At 42.7% G+C, this 23,162-nt stretch overlaps 2 protein-coding genes across 10 annotated transcripts in view; one reads left to right on the top strand and one right to left on the bottom strand.

Moving 5' to 3' along the window:
• The window catches only part of filip1l (filamin A interacting protein 1-like), a 33,596-nt gene extending 20,222 nt beyond the window's left edge, over window positions 1–13,374 (bottom strand). Inside the window, exons 1-3 of one of the 3 annotated variants that reach the window (XM_052057696.1) lie at window positions 12,978–13,374; window positions 4,420–4,525; window positions 1,328–1,403 (exon numbers count right to left, since the gene is read on the bottom strand). The gene's annotated coding sequence lies outside the window, so the exon portion shown is untranslated. The remainder of the gene's footprint in view (window positions 1–1,327; window positions 1,404–4,419; window positions 4,526–12,977) is intronic. The other 2 variants (XM_052057697.1, XM_052057695.1) reach the window with 2 other exon arrangements.
• LOC127595834 (uncharacterized) lies at window positions 10,820–21,482 on the top strand. Of its 7 annotated transcripts, XM_052057736.1 has the most exons (10): window positions 10,824–12,264; window positions 14,249–14,333; window positions 14,420–14,543; window positions 17,644–17,747; window positions 18,691–18,806; window positions 18,873–18,968; window positions 20,432–20,631; window positions 20,740–20,797; window positions 20,859–20,921; window positions 21,002–21,480. In XM_052057736.1, the coding sequence occupies exons 3-10, from the start codon at window positions 14,515–14,517 to the stop codon at window positions 21,374–21,376; spliced, it is 1,041 nt and encodes a 346-aa protein (XP_051913696.1). In that variant the 5' UTR covers window positions 10,824–12,264; window positions 14,249–14,333; window positions 14,420–14,514; the 3' UTR covers window positions 21,377–21,480. The 7 variants fall into 7 exon arrangements, with proteins under 7 accessions (XP_051913695.1, XP_051913696.1, XP_051913697.1 ...); XM_052057735.1 differs by having other exon boundaries at window positions 10,820–12,264; window positions 14,249–14,543; window positions 17,684–17,747; window positions 21,002–21,482; XM_052057737.1 differs by lacking the exon at window positions 10,824–12,264 and having other exon boundaries at window positions 14,120–14,333; window positions 17,684–17,747.
• The last annotated feature ends 1,680 nt before the right edge of the window (window positions 21,483–23,162 follow it).

The raw sequence follows: 23,162 nt of genomic DNA, 5'->3' as shown, positions 1-23,162 counted from the left end.
ACCCGTCACAATTTTTGTAAATATTTTGATTCTCTCATTTCTGAAGACATGACACTTTGCTCCAATATAATCATCATACAACGTGTGTGAATGTCAATTTACCCAATTCCCTCAAAATAACTCATCCCAAAGCAATTCATGTCGAAACCTGGCAACAGAAATGAATACACCCTTAATTGAAAATGTCCGAATTCTGCCAAAAATGTCGACACATTGTTTGGCCACCATTCTTTTCCAGCACTGCCTTGACCCTTTGGGGCACAAAGTTCATCAGAGTTGTTCAGGTCGCCACTGGAATCCTCTACCGCTCCTCGATGACATTTCAGGGTCTAGATTATCTATAGATATTTATAATGGGGCATGCCCGTTTGTGTCTTCCTTTATTTTTGTCTCTATTTATTGCTACTACATTGAATAATGGATCTACACGTCACACTCATCCGTGCAGTTCATTTGAACATATGTAAAAAGGAGCGTTGTTTTTTTTTTTTTTGTTCTTATTTGGAATATATCCTGATACACATTTGTGAATCGCCTATTGGTGTATTTGCATGAGAATATGATTTTTCACCATTTTTGGAGAACAAGGGGTAGGACAAGAAAAGAGGGGGGGAAAAAAGCAAAGTGTAATTCTCTAAATACCTCAGACAGTGGGCTAAAGCAACAAAATAACCTGTGTGAAGTTTGTATATCTGGCCTTGTATTTGTGCATTCTCGGCCTTGCAAGATATTATTAGCCTCACAGCAGAATGGAGTCGTCAACTAATGCAAAAATGGAAAAATGTTTCACATTACGAACTACATCCAGAACTTTCTTGGATCTCCTCCCTGAAAGTTGCTGTTCACCCTTTACAGCCAATAACTTTTCCCTTTTGTTTTGTTTTTTGTTTGATGTGATTGGGCCCCTGTGGTTGGGGAAAAGAGCCACTTCAGCGAAACAAGACTTTTTGGGATCAGAAGAATCATCATCTGCTTGGCGCTGATGTCCGCTATGTGACCGGGATGCTCAGACGCTCACTGATTGTGATGAACCCAGCTATGATAAATGGATAGAACAAGCTAATGAACTGTAACCACACAATTTATACAATTTTTTAGTAGAAACCAACCATATCTCAAGGAATTCCAGAACCATTGCATCATCTTTTATAGAGGCTTTTATCTGAGTTCAGTTTTAAGAAGAGATTTGCATCGGCCTCAGAGGGATTAGAAAACCATGAGTAGGCAATGAATCATCCCATTTGCTCAAGTAAGCGATTTATTTCGATCTATATTTCACAGAAAGTAATTTTATTCTACATAGATTTTCTGATGAATGGACTCTCACCACTTGTTGAACTTCCCAGATAAGTAGAGCGGCATTTTGTTGGTTACTGGGCCGATGCGTGAGAACCTCTGATGGCCTGTGAGTGAGAGCAGAGGCTGGTTGATTGCATTGTACACAGTGGAGGTGAGACGCCACATGATTGTGAGCTGAGGTAATTCCTCCTTAGTCAGGGGCAGACTCCGCATGCACTCAGGCATAACACCGAGCTGCCGATAGAACAGGTTAGTGCAGCAGATCCAGAGGTCACAGACGTGTACAGCAGCTCGGCATGTGCAAGTGTCACATATCTGCCAAAACTCTCAGAGGGATCACAAATATTTCACATCGTCAAAAGGCAAAAAGGGTCACACCAGGGACACCGAAGTAGATTCATGTTGAATTTAACAAAAGGATTAGTAGTAGGTCCAACAGCACATACTTGAGTTAAGAGAAAAAATATACAGGAATTGTTTGATCAGGTATGGGTGTTGACGTCAAGGAGTATAATTATTCATTTCTCTAGTTGTGAATTTGGAATTGTTGATAGCGACACAGTGGGCGACTGGTTAGCGTGTCTGCCTCACTGTGGAGGGGTCATGTGCTCAATTCCGGGCTCCGGCCGTCCTCTATGGGGTTTGTATGTTCTCCCCCTGCCTGTGTGGGTTTTCTCCGGGTACTCCGGATTCCTCCCGCATTTTGAAAAACTTGCATGATAGGCTGATTGATTACTCGAAATTTTTCTAAAGTGTGATTGTGAATGCGGATGGTTGTGAGAAAGCAGCACACCCGCGACCCCTGTGAGGATAAGCGGCTCGGACAATGGGTGGATGCATTAATTGCTGGTGATAATTTGTTTTATGAAATAATCCCTAGGCAAGAAAAAGTAGACAAGAGACCCGGCCTATAACCCTCTTAAAAACAAAACAAAGCAAAACATACCGGTAATTTAAGCTACAACAACTTTGAAATATAAATTACTGACATTTATTGCAACAATGTTAGCTAGCACAGCAAAGCAATTAAGTCGTTTGTGCCAAAACAATGTGCTGAGTTGTTTTTACTGAGACCTAACTTAGGTAGCCAATACAAGGAATAGTATAGCTCTGTAAATGCATCTTTTTTGTTATGAAATGCGAGAAAACCAATTCTTACCACAGCAAAACAGAAAGTATTTATTGAATTGCCCAACATAAAAGTTTGTTGCCGTCAAATCTTGATTGCACCCAATGTTTCTTTATTTACTTTTTAAAGTGTAGCTTTTAAACTCTTTCGGCACTCATAACAGTATCAGCAGCCAGAAGTCGCTGGAAACTTCTGGCAGTTTGGATGCTTTTCTTTCCCATGACCACTTAAGTTTCCGTGGTTGGCTCGCTGGTCAAAAAGTACGATGTGGCCCAAGAGCCTTGAATATGCTGTCTTCAGACTTTTGGACTCGTAAAAGTTTACATACATTTCAAGACTTAAAAAAAAGATCTTGACTTTACATTTGCCCATTAAAGTCACCAAGGTGAAAGGTGAGGAAGCAGGTGTACTGCAAAGAAAATAAACCTCCCCCCCATGTATGGAAGACACACACACACACACACATTACTGAGTACATTCCTACAGCCTTACATCACACCCTGACGTGATTGAGGGCACTCAGAGAATCAAGATCAAATACAAGCAGCGGGAGAGGGGAGGAGCAGATGGAGTGAATGACTTTTGCTAAGAAGGAGCAGATCTACTACTTGTCTGCCTTCTGGACACAAAGTGGGCTCAATATCAACCACTTAATTCAGGAGCAACAGTCTCCTCTTTTTGCACAAAGAGCATACGTTGGCCATTTACTTATTCAGCTAATTTTATTTGCATTACAGCCCAGTGTTTTCATAATCTCACTTCATAGAGAATGCTTGTGCTTGTAAAATACCCTCAGGAACTTAACTGTATTTTTTTAAGGCCAACTAATAACCCTGTAATAACTGCACCCGCTTCCGTGGTTTTAATCACGGAGCCAAAAGAAGGAGTGCAGTGTTTGCAAACGGGGTGGATGGTTGTCATAATAACAGGTGGTGTCATAAAAGCTTTTGAGATGCTCCCTGCCGTCAAACGCGTGCACATAAAAAAATGGGCAATTTCATGAAGTTGCCCAAGCACAGGCGAACTCCAAAAACACTGGGTGTGGGGGAAGATGATCAGGCATTGTTCGAGGTGCGTCATGGATGATGATACAGAGGTTTTAGATGGATACGTTATGGGAAAGTGACTTTTAAATTGCTTGTATGCAAATGGCGGGGTCTCTGGAGTGCCTGGCCACTCATCCCAAGTCTGATATTATTTAACCAAGTAAAGCTTCCCTGATGATGATTTCCAAAAACCTGTGAGCGAGTCATTCTGATTCTTCTGATCTACCATCAGAAAACTGAGGTAAAAACGGAGTTTTTCCAACCTTGATGTGCTTTCACTTGAGTAGACTTTTCAATTATCTGTACTTGAATATCCATTTTTTATGTACCGGTAAATATTTTCCCTACATTTGTGTGTAGTTGCTATTTCTTAGTTTGTCCAAAAAGGCTCAGTTTACTTGAACAAGAACAGTATTTTTTAAGTACTTGATGTAAGTTTCAGACTCACAGACTTTTGATTTGCATTTACAGCAGCGTCACATCAGCTGTTTGAGCATGATAAGCAAGCAGTTGAGGGTTTGCCATGCCTCTCATTGAGTACATTGAGAGTTATGTTCCTCTGGCTCGTCAAGTTCTGTCTGTAATTTTCATTTTCCAAAACATTTCAGGATGAAGCATCTTTCGCACCAAAAAGACCTATACCACGTATTTATAGATTTCAAGAAGGCCTTTGACAGGGTATGGCACGCAGCCCTATGGACCACCATGCGCAAGTATAACATCGATGCCAACCTCGTCCGAATCATCGAAAACCTGTATGGAAAGGCCTCAAGTGCTGTCCTCCTGAATGGAAGTATCGGCAATTGGTTTAAAACTACAGTCGGTGTGCGTCAGGGTTGCCTACTCTCACCCACCCTCTTCAATTTGTATCTAGAGAGGATCATGGAAGATGCCCTTGAACAACATGAAGGCACAATCTCCATCGGAGGGAGAAACATCACCAACCTCAGATTTGCTGATGACATAGATGGACTGGCAGGAACAGAAGATGAGTTACAGCGACTAGTAGAACACCTGGACGAAGCAGCTGCCTCATATGGCATGGAAATATCTGCCGAAAAAACAAAGCTGATGACAAACAACAATCAAGGCATCAATCTTGATATCCAAGTAAGTGGGAAAAAACTAGAAACTGTGCAGTCATTCAAATACTTAGGCTCTATTATCTCAGACGAGGGCTCGAGGCCAGAGATGTTGGCAAGAATTGCTCAAACATCAACAGCAATAGCAAAACTCCAAACCATCTGGAAAGATAAGAAGATAGCTCTGCGCTCAAAGATCCACCTTCTACGCTCCCTTGTCATGTCAATCTTCCTATATGCATGTGAAAACTGGACACTAACAGCAGATCTCCAAAGAAAGATCTTTGCAATGGAGATGAGATGCAACAGGAAGATATTAAACATCCCTTACACCGATCATGTAACAAACAAGGAAGTTCAAAATAGGATACAACAAGCTATCGGGCACCATGACAACCTACTCACCATCGTAAAAAGACGGAGGTTACGGTGGTACGGCCATGTTACGAGATCATCAGGCCTTGCAAAGACGGTGCTACAAGGAACTGTACAAGGATCTCGCAAACGAGGAAGGCAGAAAAAGAGGTGGGAGGACAACATCAGAGAGTGGACCAACCTGGATTTCGCAAAGTCCCAGAGAGAGGCAGAAAACAGAGACGGTTGGAAAGAAACGGTGAAAGGGTCTTCACGGGCGCCACAACGACCACAACCGAGGTCAAGGGATAGGTAAGGTAAGGTATCTTTCGAATGATTTTACAGCTGCTTCCAAAACATTGCATGTAGCAGCATGAAATACGACATCTTTAACCATTGGCCTGTTTGAACCTCTCTGGTGTCAAGGTTGCAAACAAGCCCCAGAAGTTTAACCTCCACAACTGAGACCAGATTGTTTTTTTTTTCTTTTCATGTTGCGTGAAGTCAAACGTCAATGAACAGAAGATGACGCACAAGAAGTGAACCTCCTTCTTTCGCCGTAGGACTGTACATGCTATGTTTAGACCTGAGAATCTCATTTGGGCCTCAACGCATGTTCCAGCACACAATTGTATTTATTATCCCATATTGGTTTTCCTCTCTTGGCCCCAGCTACAGGCTGCATACAGTTGCACTGTTACCAGGTCTGTTTTGGAACAGGTGATTATGAGAAGGAGAAGCCGCAAGTGCTGTTGGGTCGTAGTAATATCGGTGACGGGGGTCATTGGGTTTAGACAGAGTGTGACGCTGCAGATCTTTGCTTTCTACATAAACAGGAAGGTAAAGATGATTTTCACTGAGCTCAATAATTTAGAGCAAGTGTCGAATAATTTTTTGTTGCAGGCCACATAGCGTAGTTATGGTTTCCCTCAGAGAACCGTTACTGTGGAGCCATGTAAATGTACAATCGCCTCATCATATTATTATGTATGCACAACAAATTGATGGCTCACTAGTTTTGAAGTTGTTCACCCACAAAAATGCCGGTTTGGATTTTTTGGTCAGAAAAATTATGTAGACACATATGGCTGGCTTAATGGGCCCCGTAAAATGTTGTGGGTAGGTAAAAGTGGCCCCCGGGACTTGAGTTTGACCCTTGCGGGTTAACTCATCATTACAACATTTTTCTTTTTTACCATACAGGTGATCCTGATCACGTGCCAAAGTATTTCCCTTACAAGCAGCCTTTCCTACTCTTAAAGCAGCACCTCACAGATGAAATGAGGTGAAGGTAATCACGGCATTGTGGATGTAGTGTAACCAACCAACCAGCAGAGGGGAGTATATTATAAATTTAAGCCTCAGGTGTCCAGGCCCTGATCTCATGACTATTTAAAGGTAGTCAAGACTTTTCTTGTCAATAATAAGTTGTATTCGCCACCACACGTCTAAACATGCTCTTCTGATTAAGATTGCATTTGTGGAATATGAACTAATCCGATATAAGAATCCCTATTATTTTATCCCTGTGAGAGGGCTGCCTACTTGCTGTTGACTGAAAATGAGATCCCAGTGGCAAAGGGCTCGGGTAATGGCCGCCACGGATCACTTGTTTTCTGGGTTTGGTCATGTGATGTTCAATAACAGCCATATCAACAACCATAATAGTCCCACTGAAACAGCAGCAATGACAATTTGTTACCAGTTACCTCCACCCAATTCCCAAGACTCACCACTACCAATAGTCAGGAGACCCTGAAGGGACAGAGGGACCTTAAGGACTCGTTGTGGGGATTAAAATGTACACATCCCCCTTTCGGGGCTTTAACCCCTCCAGTTGAGGGCTGACAGTAGATTAGTCAAGGCATGGGTTTATAGGACAGTCAGCAATCTGTCACCTCATCTGCCGGAATTTGCTTCCGTGTGAAATGATAGTGGACATCGTGAGGATTACGAGGTCAGCCCTCCTTGAGCCACTTGCCATGCTGTCGAAAGGCCCGCCCAGTGAACGTATTTCGCTGTGGCTCAGAGACAATGTGTGGCGAAGGCTGCTCTCCAAGAATTAATCGATGAAAGTAAATATGCACACAATGGCATGGCACGGCATCAGATGACTCCTGAGGGAGCTGTCTGGCTTGTTAGCTGCTAAACAATATGTAATAATCAATAATGTTGCAAAATAGTGAGCTGAAAGATTGCAGGTATTCAAGCAGCGACAGGAGCTGTCAGACGTGCTTGCAGGACAGCATTGCAATTTTGCTTCACTTCATGTAATAATCACTTTGCTGCGTCGTGCTAAACGCACAATATCTTTACGAATGTACAGAGGGATCGGCACTGCTTTAACTGTTGATGCCTCTGGTACGACTAAGATCTATTCCCAAACGTAAGCATCAATAGGTTTTATTCGTCAGTCCATTGAGGGACTGTGTTTGCACAGAAAGGAAAGTGGTACGGGTATAGATGAGAAGACACGCACAAGGCCCACGCAATGAGCACTGCGACACAAATATTGATAGCGCTGAAGTCTTTAAGTGGTGTCTAAAATTTATTTGTGGCAGCCCGCCACAAACAAATGTTTAAATGAGAAACACTGCGGCTGTAATCACTAACAATGACATGATTGATCAGATCTTTAAATCATAACATTAAAGCCGATCCCAAAACAGTCCTTTAAATGTTGTCAGATTTATACATACATTTGATTGCTCTCATTTTGGTTCTGAATGTGCAGATATGATTTGATTGCTGCGCTGTGCAAGAGCGAACCTATTCTTGTGGAGATACAGGGCCGGAGACCACCCTAAAATGTTACATTTTTTTTTATTTTATGGATGCAGCCCTTGCAGGAAAAAGCTCGGAGACCCCTGTCCTCGAGGCAGGCGGGACATTTTTAGGAATGAAGGGACATGCACACTTCACTCTGTGTTGTGGGTGACATTTGACTCGCAGTCGACGCTGCTCTGTAACAGAGAGACATGCAGCTTTGGTCTTCGTCAGGGGCGTCTCCTTGGCAACATGCAACACAGCACGGGGGCAACAATGCCAGCACAAAAAAAGAGGAGTGTTCACGGCATGGCCACTGTTAGGTGAATATTTACGGCACCGTACTTGTGTCGCTTTATCTAATCATGTTTCGTATGCTCGGAATGTCACGGGCAAAGTTGCATCCCTCCTGAGAATAGACTGCCCAGAAATAACTGCCAAATATCGTATGCTGATCTCTGTGAGGATTTTATGAGAACATAACCAACCAGGCCACACAGCAAAGGGAGGCGCAGGTTTGACAAGTTGTGTCGCATCATGGAAAGTCCCGGCCCCTATCAAGTAGCCTACGGTGGAGTCCAAATTCAACCTGCTGCATAGTCAAACCAAAGTACACACACTAAAAGGAGTGAGGGTGATGATGCTGTAGCAAATGTGAACAGTAGGTGGACTTTAACCTCAGTAAAGAAAAAAGAAAAAAAATGAGTAATATATACTGTACCTGTATTTAAAAGGAAATGATTGTTTCACAATGTAACCATTTCATGCACCCTGTAACCTGATAACATGATAAGCTGTCCAATGTAGTGACTGTTGTTCCTCCCTCCATCCAACCATCCATCCATTTTCCACCACTTATCCGGGGTCGGGTCGCGGGGGCAGCAGCTTTAGGAGGGAAGCCCAGACTTCCCTCTCCCCAGCCACTTCTTCGAGTTCTTCCTGGCGAATCCCGAGGTGTTCCCAGGCCAGCTGGGTGACATAGTCTCTACAGCGTGTCCTGGGTCTTCCTCAGGGTCTCCTCCCGGTGGGAAATGCCCAGAACACCTCACTGGGGAGGCGTTCAGGAGGCATCCGAATCAGATGCCCAAGCCACCTCATCTGGCTCCTCTCGATGTGGAGGAGAAGCGGCTCGACTCTGAGCCTCTCCCGGATGACCGAGCTTCTCACCTTATCTCTAAGGGAGAGCCCGGACACCCTGCAGAGAAAACTCATTTCGGCCGCTTGTATCCGGGATCTCGTTCTTTCAGTGACGACCCATAGCTCGTGACCATAAGTGAGGGTTGGAACGTAGATCGACCGGTAAATTGAGAGCTTCGCCCTTTGGCTCAGCTCCATCTTTACCATGACAGACCGATACAACGTCCGCACCACAGCAGACGCTGCACCGATCCGCCTGTCGATCTCCCGCTCCCTCCTACCCCCACTCGTGAACAAGACCCCAAGATACTTGAACTCCTCCACTTGGGGTAAGATCTCTTCCCCGACCCGGAGGGGGCACTCCACCCTTTTCCGACTGAGGACCATGGTTTCAGATTTGGAGGTGTCGATCTTCATCTCAACCGCTTCACACTCAGCTGCGAAACGCTCCAGTGAGAGTTGGAGAGCCATGCTTGAAGGAGCCAACAATACCACATCATCTACAAAAAGCAGAGATGCAATACTGAGGCCACCAAAACGGACCCCCTCAACACTTCGGCTGCGCCTAGAAATTCTGTCCATAAAGATGATGAACAGACTGCTGTCCCTGAAAAGGTTAAAACAGTTCGCTGGTGTCTTAAGACCTCTGTGATGTTGTTGTTTTTGTTTTCGTTTTTGTTTAGTTTTTTGTCAAAACACGCCAAAGATTAAAAAAAAATCACTTTACAAGCATTTCCTTTTTAAATCACAACATCGGACAGCTCCTTAATATATTCAGAAAGACCAGACCTGACTGCCACGGCGGACCAAATTCATATTGTGCTCTTTATTCACTCCCCTCAATAAATATATCAGTTTTGATAGATATTTACATCCATCCATTTTCTAATTCGCTTATCCTCACATAGGTCGCAGGCATGCTGGAGCTGGCTGTCTTCGGGCAGTAGAAGAAGAAACATGCGTAGATGTGTGCCTCAAGAGTTTTATGGACTGGTGAGACAACAATTAAACTTTAATGAATTGTTGGAAAGGTTAAATAGCTGAGAAAGCAATGATCTGCTTTTGGTCATTCATTCCCAGTGAGTTATTGAATATAACAGATTAACATTGTTCTCATTTTGAAATTCTAAATATTCAACTCATTTGAGCCACATTTGGAACAATTTTCACTTTGCTCCCCATTGACCAAAAATTCAACATTTTCACCCCCAAAAAATTGCACCAAAAATTCCCTATTCATTACTAATGACACCGTCAACAAAATCATCAATACCATTCAAAATTCAAACATTTCCCCACATTGGTAGTCATTTTCAACATCATTCAACACCATTCCAGAGGCATCCATATTTTTTTCACTTCGCATTTCAGCATTCTCATGCAATTACTCCAGAGACTGCAAATGTCTAGTTGTATATTAAGCTTTTGATTTCGACCTAAACTGTCTTCAGTAAAAAGAAAAAAACTAAACTAAACAAAGGACTCACTCTATGATACCTTTGAAGGGACGCGGACACACATTACAAGTACTAGGACACCCCATAAATACAACGTCCTGACTTTATGGCTTGTTTTGAGTTGTTATGTTCTGTGCCTGTGCATGAGAAAGTGTACCGACCCAAGCCCATCGCTTCTAATGGTGATGGCGGGGCCAAGGGAGTGCCATATATTCTGCTTGAGCAGAAATGCAGGTTACACTAGTCCAGAAGTCCAGACTTTTGGTGTCAGGTATTGCTTGTGGTGAGACGTAACACAGTACAAGTACTTTTTTTTTTAATGTGCCAAGTTTTTAAAATTGGTTAGCAATCAGAATAGTCAGTCAGTACATTTTTTCTTGACTCAATGAGAAGAGTTGAATCGGTCGTTTTACTTTCACCAGTCTTTTTTTTACACAAGCTTTGGTACTTGACTAGAAGTAGAAGTACAGAGTGTGAATATTTTTTCTTGACTCAATGAGAAGAGTTGAATCGGTCGTTTTACTTTCACCAGTCTTTTTTTTACACAAGCTTTGGTACTTGACTAGAAGTAGAAGTACAGAGTGTGAATATGTTTGCCACCTCTAGAAATAGCTAACCCCTAATTATGATTCAATTCATGAAGAGTTGTTACAACTGTGTCTTTGACCACTTCAGTGTACTAAAATTCTTTTTAACTTGCTTGGATGAACAATGGTTCTGGGGTTCCATCCTATCATTCAGTGTGATGGCTGCGACTTATTTGGACTGTGAAGTCTGCGGGTCAAGCTCGGAGCAAAGCTATTGTTGGACAACACTGGCGTTTCTGCTCAAGTATAAATAGTGCTCTTTCCCCAGAGCTCTGAGTGGTAGCTATTCTGTAAGTGAAACCAGACCTAGGGAGCCCAAACAAGTCAGCGAGCACCATGCCCCTCTCATTCCACACTTGGATTTGGACTGGTTAACCTCGCTGCCACCTCATTGCCTCAATACACCAGACAACAAATGATTTGATAAACAGCACAAATTTGACAAATGTCATTGCTTTGCATGGACTGAGAAGCTCAGTTCTTCTCCAATCAGCAAATGCAATCCAAGAATGTTTGTTCTGAATAGCTTTTCTTATTGATGCTGCCATTTGTTTGCATGACATGCAATTGTTGAATCGTGCAATTCGTTTTCTTGACAAGCCAGAATAAATATTGTCCAGATTTCTATTCTCGCAAACTATCTTCTTTTTATTATGTAATTGTGAACCTTTTTTTGTAGACATTAGCTGGTGCTGATGTCTACATTCTGACTAGATGAGTCAGTGATAAATCCAACACAAAACCTCTTAACCAGACTGTAATCCGCCCACCTAGTCGAGGAGCTCAGAGTACGTTTACAATCTGTGCCCCACTAGCCCCAAACTGTCACTCAGCAGCAAGGTGTACTTTTCTCCAGTGATTTCAGCACTTTAGATGTTATCTCTTAAAATGCATTGTTTCCAAAAGCCTTTAGTCTGTCTTAATGCGAGCCTCCCACGCGTCAAAAGTGTGAGTCCTGGCCTAAAGGTCTGCTCAGTCGACCAGAGAATAAATACTCAACATGTTATGATTAGGATGAGGCTTGATGATGATTCACGCGCTGAAAGTGAAATAATCATCCATCCATCCATCCATTTTCCAATCTGCTCATCATCATGTGGGTCGCGGGTGTGCTGTAGCCTATCAGAGCTGTCTTTGGAGAGTAGGCGGGAGACATGCTGAACTGGTTGCCAGCCAATCACAGGTCACACATAGAAAACCAACCATTCGTGCTCATAATCACACCTAGGGACAATTTAAGAGTGTTCAATCAGCAGGTGCGGGAGGAACATGCAAACTCCACAAGTGAAGGCCGGAGCTGGAATCGAACCCTGAACCTCTGCAATGTGAAGTTGACGCAACAACCAGTGGATCACCGTGCCGCGTGAAATAATCAGATATCACTATGAATGGCCAGCAGTCACACTTGTGAGTCGCCATGTTAAGTAGTTAAATTAGTTGATTGCTGCAGATTAGTAACACCAGAAGGCACTACTGGCCTGCTGCTCTGCTATTGGATGCTAATCGTCACTGCTAGTCATGCACCAAATATTGTCAACATCTTGCTTGCTTATAGTTTAAACTTTCAGCATTGTGTAATACTTTAAATCTTAATATGAGACAATAGGACATGTTTTTTGTACATTTTGGAGTGAAGTATTTTAACTATTCAGAGCAAAAATGCCAAATGGCTCCATAAGGACAAGGTTGTTTAAAAAAAAATCAAGACCTATTGACTGACTGCAATTATTTCATATACAATCTGAACCTATGATCCCCATCACATCAACACATCATCAAAACGCAGCCGTTGGCAAGCCAGTGATGGTAGAGCCAGTGGAAAAATGGAAACACCTTTGCAAAACTTTCCTGGGTGCGGCCAACATTTGCCATTGTCACATCAGGACTGTTTTGCATGAGTTATCACTGTAGCTTTGATGTGCCGCGTGACCGCAGTCATCGGCACCCTTCGTAGAATGGTACTGATTTATTTTCCTGTGCATCCAATGTGAATTTGGACCCCGTTGCATACTAATCCCATGGAACACAGCAGTTTCTCTGCAGTTTTCCTCTCTCCAGTAGTCAAAGTATTTCTAATAGATACCTTCACGGCCACTGTGCACATGCTCCTCTGGTCTTACCTCTCGTAGCTAAGCGACACAACCGCTAACTGTGCTGCTGTGATGCTGCAGAGCTGCCGGTCGTTTCTTCAGCCTGACGCCTTGGATGACGTGTTTATCCTTAGTGTTGAATGCTTCTTGCCCACCCAGTGTGAGAGTTACTTCTCTGCTATGTCCTCGGCCGTCCCCCTGTACAATCCAGGTGGTCTGAATGAGGATGGCTGCTGCTGTATGGTGCGCACAGTGCAGGATGGTGTCTAAGGCTAAGTCTGTGTGAGCATGATGCTGTCTGGGCATGGGTGTGTGTGTGAGAGAGGGAGAGGGAGCGAAGGACCTGCCATGTTAAGTTGCAGCCAGTTAAATTTAAACTAGCCTGCCTTCTGACACCTTGAGCCATGTCTGCACCCCACCACCCTCCAAACACACACACACACACACACACTTGGGTGCTTGTGTGTCGCAAATGGCAATGACTCTACTCCATGGATCCTGACTGAAGCCCACTGCCTCAGCAGTCCCTGAGGGGAAGGACCTCATGCTTGGGATGGATTGTGCTTTTCGAGGAGAAATATAAATGTGCCACAAAACAAAAGCAAAACCACACTTTTCCCATTGAACACTGTGGCACATTGATCACAGGGGTGTCAAACATACAGTAGGCGTGCCAAAGTCAGCTAGCTATGTGGTTCACTCGTGCCAACAGGATGAGTTTGAAAGTAAAAGAAAAGCTGTGGTGACGCTATAGTTATGTGCTGCATTAACAGTTTTATAATTTAATGATAGTTCTTGCATTAGCATTACTAAGTAGAAAACACTGTGAAAATGATCACACTTTAGAGCATACAATACTTACGGTCAGCAGTCCACAGCAATGGAGTGTTATGAGATAGACGAGTCACCGCCAGGATGAAGGACTAAGTTTAGAAAACAGTAATCCATGATGTATTTTTTGGACGCAGTGACAATGAGGAAATGGCACAAAGCAGAGCTGGGTGGTGCCAGAGATAAAGATGTTGGTTTACTTTGGGAGTCATCGGGGATAGAATTAGAACTGAGCTCATCGGAGGGATCGATAAGGTTAGATGTTTTGGAGGAAAAAGTTAGAGAGAGACGATTTAAATGGTTTGGATCCGTGCAGAGGAGAGATAGTGAGTATATTGGTAGAAGGATGGTCAGTAGGGACCTGTCGGGAAAGAGAGCAAGAGGAAGACCTCAGAGAAGTTTGACAGATGTAGTGAGGGAAGACATTGAAGGCAAATGTATGATAACTAAAATACATCATTACACTTCAGTTGGTGATAGAGAGGAGGATGCAGAAGACTTTGAAGAAGACTTGGAAAAAAGGATGACGTGCTGTGGCGACCCCTAACAGGAAAGGTAAAGAGCAAAAGAAGAAGAAGAAAAAACATTTCATTTTCAAGTGCAAGTACCGTTAATAATTTTTCCGTTCCAAATATGTCCAGGATCCAGTTCCCCGGTGATGGACTTAGCCCACAGAAGTTTACCTTTTGCAACAGGTTCTGTGAGATGTTGAAGGTGTCTGAAATACCCCAAGAGCATGCAGATGTCGGACTTCCTCCTTTGCAGGTTGGTGAGGGTTGGATGTACCACTGAAATGGTGTACTGGTGAGGGTCCACAGTGATGTGCATAGAGTTTGTGATCTGTGCCACGATCAGTTTCTCAAAGTACTACTACTACTGGCCGATAGTCATTTGGAGCCACTGTTTAGATCTTCGGGATGGGGATGATGGAGTCAGTCTTTAGGGAGGTTGGGACATTGTTGGGAGCGATGTGTTGAAAATGTCTGTGCGCACCTCAGTCACGGGAAAGCTGGAGATGAAATTCCTGAACCTCAGAACTGTGAGGCAGAAGTGCTAACCTGCTCACTGGGCTACCAACTCCACGCTAAGTCTATAATTTGGAACTCCATTTGTCTTGAAACATGTTTAGTAATCATTAACGCTTTCATTCCACACGACATACTTGTACGTCTTTTTAAAATTAGGCCCCTCCTACCAAGGACGTACTTGTACGTCTAAGTCTTTTTATTGCGTCATAGAAAGGAGGAGGGTCCGATGCATTCTGTGAATGCGAATAAGACGTTTGCATTGTAAATCATGTAAAAAAGCGACCAGTAGGTGGCATTGGTGCTTGAAATGCATGCTTTTACAAAAAGCTCTTTTTTTCAGTTTTTTGCCCAGATTCACAATTTTCATGGAATTTAGCCATTTTGTAATGTCGATTGCTGAAGAATAGAAAACGAAACAAAAATGTTTTTTTCTCCTGAAAGAAGAGAGTCCAAACTTTATTTTGGTAGGCTCCATGTTTATATAAACCAAATATTCTGTGGGCCTTGCAAGATCAGTCAAAATCTAGTAAAATTCTGGGATTGAGGGGGTTGCTCCAGAGAAAATGGCTGGGATTGAATGAGTAAATGGATTTTAGATTTTAATCCATCCATCCATTCTCCGAAACATTTCTCCTCACTAGGGTTGTGGGCATGCTGAAGCCTGTCCGCGCCATCATAAAGACACGGGGGACACCCTGAACTGGTTGCCAGCCATTTGCGGTTAGATTTTAAAATGAATCAATGGACATCTCCCCGTGGAGTCAAATGTCTTAGCACATATTCCTCTCTTTATGAGCTTCCCACTCAATTTGGTGCAACAAAGGGAGTGGTGGTCTTTTTAGGACACCAAAGAACTTTTAGTGGTGTGTGCGTTTGTGACTTCAGTAACTGCACTGGAGCAAGAGGCCTAGTGCATGTTTGAGATACTGCGACTAGAACATGAGCTCTAATAATTTGTTACCCAATCAGATTGTACAAAGCACCAATGCATGACCCTTTTCTCTCTTCATCTCTCCTGCGGCGTCATGGGAGCAAGGAGTTTAAAAGCAGAAGTATTTACGACTTAGTGCTCGCCTTTCAAGTTCCTGGAGTGCCACAAAGCATGCGGGACCGGCAGTGTGACACTGGCAGTTTAAAGATAGTTGGATTTCCGCTCGGCTAACTGTCCACCTGCCTTGTACAGTGGATATGTGTGTTTCTTCTGCCAAAACCAAAATCCAGTGTTCAAGTAAAGTGAAAATATTTAACTTGATATACTCCCACACAAGTAGTAAATAGATACAAGATTGCAATAGCTGAGAATGAACAAACTTACCAAACAAAATATCAGTGTTTTTTTAACCATAAGTTCCCTAAAACTCAGAGAGAGAGAGAGAGATGGAAAGAGAAAGACAATAAGAGTCACAATTCCAGTGCAGTGTGAAAGTCCAGAATAAGGTGCATGGGGGATCTGTGTGCAAATTGTTGGCAGTACAGTACAAAGATGAGAGGATGAATATGATAATAGCAGTTCCCTCCCAGGGTGGAATTAAAAAGCCGCATGGCATGACGGTGGAGAGATTTCCTCAATCTGTCAGTGGAGCAGGGCATTGACAGGGGCCTGTGAACTGAAGCTGTTTCTCTGGCTGGATATGGTGCTGAACAGTGAATGCATGTGCTGTTCGTGATTTTCTTGCCACTGAAAACATCTAACTATTCTCTGCAATAAGGCCGTGGATTGGGAATGCCTTTTGAATTTTCTGAATATATCATTCATGCTCCCTTGTTCACATTCTTCTGATGTCTCTTGTGCATTCCCAGGTAGTGTCCCTCAAACACAAAATGAACCAAGGGGGATTTTATGTTCGCTAGCATTGTATGCTTGTGGTCTGAAAACGCAATTCTCAGAATGGAGAATGAATTCTTGCAAATGACTATGCAGGTGCCAAATGTTGGTCCAAGTATGAAAGCAGTCAGCTCACTTAGCACTTTGCAGGGCCGTCAGATATTTGTACAAGTGTAAATGTGGTCCTTTCACAGGAAGTGACATGTCTATGTGCAACTATCAACATATTTAGATTTTGTTTTTAATTTGCTTTCTTCTCAATCTATTGGTGGCTAAAATAATATAAAATATAAGATTAAATAATATTGAGTTAGAGTTAGATTACATTTTTGCATGAAAAGTGTACTGCGACTGGCTGGCAACCAGTTCAGAGTGTACCCCGCCTACTGCCCGAACACAGCCGGGGTAGGCTGCAGCATTCCCCGCGACTATTGTGAGATGCATTATTATTATTATTATTATTATTATTATTATTATTATTATTATTATTATTATTATTATTATTAAGCGGGTCAGAAAATGGACGGATGGATGAAATATGTTTGCAATGGGTAAAATAATCCGTGTATCATTCGTTCTTTCGTTTTTCAACTGCCAATCGAAAACAAAAAATTAAAAAGGCGACTGAAAATGTCCAGTCAAGAGTGCATTTCATTTGCACAACTATTTTGCTCCCTGGTGGCCAGAAGGCATCATTGCGCCCCAGGTGCAACCAATCGAGTTGTTAAAGGGACAGAAGAAGGGTTTATTTTGTTTGTTTCGCGGGAGCAGGCCATTGTTAGTTTGTACATCCCTCATGGCTGAAAATTATTTGAAGAGGCTGGGAGGGAGCTTGCACTTCATCCCAACCGGCAGGCAACTGCCCAGGACGCCTCCTCTGTCCGAAGTGAAGAGACGCTTGGTCATTATCAATGAGGATCAAAAAAGTCACATTGCGGCATTCCATCAGGACACTGAGGTCCGTGCATCCAGTTAGACCATCTGTTGTCTGACTTAACTGTTTCGTTTTCAGTCCAAGTGGTGACCTCATGACCTTTGTCTATGATCCAAAGGAGGACAGTGGCGAGCGTCCTGTTCCGGATGAGACCGAGTTCAACACTTCAGGCACAAAACCAGGTAAGGCTTTTTCAATGATACTTCTCAACAATGTTACCAGAAACCTTATTCAACTAAGGCATGTATTTTGCAATAGAAAAATCTTGCAGCAAACCACAAAACGGAAATATCACAAAAAGTACACTCCTAATGTGGGATATTCTAGAATTTCAGGAGAAACTCACTCAAGTTATAAAACTAATGGGCCATAAAATATGCATTGCACTTATCAAATCATTTGTTTTTTTGGGGGGGGGGTTTTCAAATTATTGAGATGACAAAATGTTAGTGTAGTTGAGTTTAGGTTGACCTGGACAAATCAAATTACAGTATATGCTCTGTTATTGCCACTTTTACTTGAAAGTGTATCCCCAGAAAAAAAATATAAAATAATTGCTCCCCCCTCCCCCAATGTTGGCGCCTAAAATATGCTCCAATTGTGTCTGACCCATATACTGATATTTAATCACGAGTACATTTACAGTGTAAAACATCTGGGCCTGTTACGGTGAATATATATAGAATAATTAAATATGCAATATTTGTAGTTTTTATTTGATCTTTCCAACAAATTAAGTGAGGTCAAATAAATTCCTGCAAAGCTTGGCCACAACGCTTCTAGAACATTTTTCAAAAGGATCACGCCAACATGCATAGTGTTGAATAGCATTTTCATGTCTTTATGTGAAGCAGCAAATTTGTTTTGATCAGTGAATAGTTTTATACCCACACTGCGTTGCTACAATCATGAATTAACAGTTGAAAATGCACCATTGCACATATTAACACATATGCTTCTCAAAGGCAAATCACTGAATTTTCCAAGGTCATGTTTCTGCCCGTCCATTCATAATATTGGCAATTAAATGAATATCAAAAATGATTCTGTAAAATCAGTTCAATGTAGTTGTGACGCGTTGGCACACCAGAGGGTCAGATTCTAACATGTGTGCATTTTTGCAAGCTTTTTCTGCTTACCCCGACACCTTACTGAACGGCATGAAGGGGTATGAGATAACAGCCGGTGACCTGGACTTCTTGAGGAAGATTCAAGTGGAGAAACATGTCAAGGAGCTATGGGTTGGCTTTCAGTGAAGTGATCCATGTGCACAAGTTGGGAAGCCAATTCATCTGCATGCTCTTCAGGCAGAGCTGGAGGTGGTGCGAAGCGTGCTGCAAAGGGAGCTGGTCTTGGAGCCGATGCTGACCTCCAGCGAGAACGTGCAAGATGATCTGGACAAAGTAAGCTGACATTACTTGTTAACTTTACATTGATATTTTTTGCACCGACTGCTCTGAATACGTTTTTTGAATTGATTTTCCTACAACTTATTCAGGACCATCATCAACATTTTTATTGTTGTTTACTTCTTTAAATACATCATGCTTTTAACCAACATCAGCTCATTACAACACATATATCCATCATTTGTAACCGTTCAATTATCATTTGCGCAATGTGCAGGTGGGAAAACGACCTAAAATGATTTTGTTGTTCATGCAGCCTCAGTACTTTTTATATTCTCCCCCCCCCCCCCCCCCTACATTCCGAATATTTTTTCTCAATCAGCAGAGGGCGCTTCCCCTTCTAAAACTAACGTTCTTCTCTATGGCCAGTAGAGTTCTCAATGTCGTCATTCATTTTCACCACTGGAGTGCAGCAAGTCATTAAACGCCCCTTTTGGAAACTAAAAATATTATTTGAATTTGCTCTTTTGCTCAAATATTAACCAATGATGTAATCGAATAGCGAAAACACAGCAAAAAAATCCAGTATCATGTCTACAATGACTCATTCAATCCAGTCAATAACAAGGATATTTTTTAAAGAATATGTATTTCACAGGTTTGAATTGATGACCAATATCCAAAAAAAGAGCCAAAATCTGAACATTGATGTAGTCACTATCTTGATTTTATTTCAAGAGCTGAAGTGACAAATTACAAAATCAGACAAAAATGCCCCTTGTCACATTTGTGTGGTGGTGGTGGACCCCAAAAAGCAGGCAGGAGGGAAGATCAGGGTGTATTTGAAGAATCGTATTTAAAACAAGAAAACTAAATCCTAAACAAAGTCCAAAGTAACAAACAAAAACCATTGCAGAAACTAAAAACTGCCAATAACAAAAACATGACCAAAACAGGACTGAAGCTAAAACATAACAATGAACTAAACATGACTGAAACAAACATGACAGTAGCAAGAAGCAACAGCAACAAACAAAACATGACGGTAGCAAGAGCAACAACAACACACATGCCAGTAGCAAGAAGCAACAATGACCCGAAACTGAGTGTTTGGGCTGGGAGTCCTTTTAAAGACCTAATTAGTTATGACCAACAGGTGTGCAGCTGCCGGGGGAGCCCTACAGTGCCACCTGTTGGTCCCTAAACCGAATCATGACACCCCTAAGAGGAAGTGATCAAATTTAAGTTGAATAGTAGAAGTTATAGCACTTTTCAGCTTCATCCTGTCATGACCTTGGAAGTTGACTACTCTTAACTTGTGACTGGACTACGTTGGCGGGAGTGGCTGGATCTGACTTCATCCTGCACCCCGAGGTAGGGGGTGGAGTCATTTTGTGTAGTCATACCAATGAAGAACCCATCAAATATCTTTACCAAAGGTAAAAAAAAATGTTGAGTGTCTTCTTCACAGTTCTTTTTACATAGACCAGTTTGTGTAAATGTCTTCTGCCTATCAGTCTTCATCGTACTCGGAGCTTGTGGAGCACCACAAGCAGGTGCTTGGAATCATGTTGTCATCAATCAAAGTGTTGGAGCAAAATGCCACGTCACTGCTGGCTGTAGTAAACAAGGAAGATGTGGATAGGGCACCGAGTAAGAAGAAGAAGAAGAAGAAGCAGCAGCAGGCACTCAGTCATATGGAGAAGGACATAAGTCGGTATGTTTAGACCTCATCTCATGTTGCAATTTGTGCACGTGTGTCCCATGTCATTATTTACTACAAATCACATCCTTTAGTTGAATTCTGAACTTATGTGCGTCTCAGGACAAAGGAGGAATCAAAGGAGACTGAACAGTTGGTGAAACAACTTGTTGGTTGCCAGGTGAGGAACGGAACCACAGCCGATAAAGCTGTTTTAATTCATCTCTTCTGTTGGCTTTTAGATGCTGATTCAGCAACTAATGAGAAAGATGGCAGAACTCAACTCTAAACTAGCTCAACCAGAGGTAAGAGCACAGCTTGGCTTCAACCAATGAATTTAAGTTTTGCGCCAACGTCTAAACTTACTATCCAACCCTTCAAATAGATTGAGAGAAGAGGAGTTGTTAAACCAGTGGCGCCAAAGACTGATCTGCCCGCTGGCAAGGACGCAAGTAAGCGTGCATACAAACCCCACAGATCGCCTTCAAAATCCACGGTGGAGAGGGCCCCCAAAGCAGCCGCGGGGCAGCAGAAACTGGCCGATAATTCGAAACCTGGCCGAGGGAGACCCAAGGCCGTCAGTCGCGCAAAGGCTGCGGCGTCGCAGGCGGAAAGTGGCAAAGAGGCAGACAACCCGAAGCATCCTGAGCCAGCAAGGCCACTTGAGCATCAGCAGGAGACCAACCAACCAAATATTGTTCTTAGACGCTCCAAGAGGATTGCAGAGAGGCAATTGCACACAACCAAATGCGCTCCCTGAAGTTTTTTTGACTTCAGTTTTATTAGATTTTTTTTCATGCATATAAATAAAAATGTGCTTCAATTGTAGTGTGATGCTTTAAAGAATCGCATCGCATTGCATCTCATCTTACACAGCAGTAGTTGTTCATCATTGCACTTAACGGAACTTTTAATAATCACGCCGGTTTGTTGTTGAACGGAAACCGGTTTTTCGGATAGGGGAGTCATGGAAATAAATCATACACAAAAAAAATGGTGTTGAATTTACTCGTACTTTATTTTGTCAGGCGTTTGCCTGAAATACAATCATCTGGAGCCAGATGCATTTTTTTAAAAATCTCGATTACACATTTACTTGAATGTATCTGCATCCGAATGATTTTATTTTGTGCAGCCACCTGACAAAATAAAATTGAGTAAATTCAAGAAAAACATTTTTCAGTGTGTGTTGCGTTGCGTGCGAAGTGTGTAGACTGTCGCTGAAGTGCACGAGTTCATCATTGCCAACCGCCTCTGAAATAACCACACTCACTCCTTTACTTCTCGTTTCCTGCCTTACTTTTAATATGGCTTCAGTTGCCGGGGCAGTCAATTAAAAACTAATGCAGTGCAATACTGTACATCTAAAGTCTCAAGAAGTTGTTTCCAGATAAGATTGGCCATTTGGCCGCGTTGCTCTGTGTGCGGTGGGCCTTACCCTTCACTGGTCCGTCAGGCTGATGTGTAACCTTGAGCTTCTACTGCATTTCTTGTCTTTCTTGAAGCCTCACGCCCACAAATGCTGAAATGAGTGTGATTGTGCTCAGCAGCCAGGCCGCTTCGCGGCGTCTGTTGGCTTTATGTCCTGATAAGAGCAACAATCTTTCCACTGTTCTCCTTCTCTGCCCTGTAGGCAATGATGACTTTATTTTTTAAAAAAAAAAGGTTTCCCAGTGCACGGCTTTCCTCCGTTTCGTTCTTATTGCTGCAATATTCCTGCTTGCCAAAGCAGGAACCTCTTGCTACCGTGAGAACTGATTGCTGGGATCCAGGCCCAAGGAGTTTTGGCTTGTGAATTGTCGAGACATTGTTGTCTTGACAATTTTGGCTGGCTTCAAGTCCCACAGTAATTTTTTGACATCAGAACTGTTCTATCAATTATGCTTACGTTTTTGTGGTAAATATCCGCTTCCTGTTCTTTTTGCTACTGAATACTAGTAAAAGAAGTCCAAGTCAGTCGTGGAGCAAAATGGGACTCTTGTCATTGTGGACAAAACAAATACTCAAGCAAGCAAGAAAACACACGGGCTTTAACAAGGGTTTGAAACTCCGAAGCAGGACAAGCTTCCACTGTGCTGATGGGACCTCGTTCAGCCTCTGTAAACTCCAGCAATCCTGCATCATGAGTTCATGAGTGCTGACTTTCTGCTCTGTCAACACCGTCTGCGTGGAATCGGCCTGTGTGTGTGTGTGTGTGTGTGTGTCCACTTAGGCGCTGAACGCCAGTAAAAACGGGCTCTGCTGGCAGAGGAAGAGAGCGCACCCTTGGTTTATCAAAGCAGCGCAAACCGAGTCCAGGGAGCCTGTGGCCTTCGATTTCCTGTCGGCCTTGTGTTGTGTTATTCAGTCTCTGTATTGCCAATTTTTTTAAGCGGAAGTCCTTGAATACTCCTAATCGGAGTTACAGTAGGTAAATTGCCTTGTGGGTGCATGTTGATGTTAAAAACCTAATTGGAATTTCCCTCACATTGTTTGTCATTTAATCACGCTTTCGTTGCACATTTCTTGTCGGTGTAATGATGCACTGTGACCTGAAAAGGATATAC

This window comes from Hippocampus zosterae, chromosome 2, assembly GCF_025434085.1.
Source record: "Hippocampus zosterae strain Florida chromosome 2, ASM2543408v3, whole genome shotgun sequence".
In the NCBI taxonomy this organism is placed as follows: Eukaryota; Metazoa; Chordata; class Actinopteri; order Syngnathiformes; family Syngnathidae; genus Hippocampus; species Hippocampus zosterae.
The sequence above is the reverse complement of the archived record's forward strand: the minus strand, read 5'-3'. Positions and strand labels throughout refer to the sequence as shown.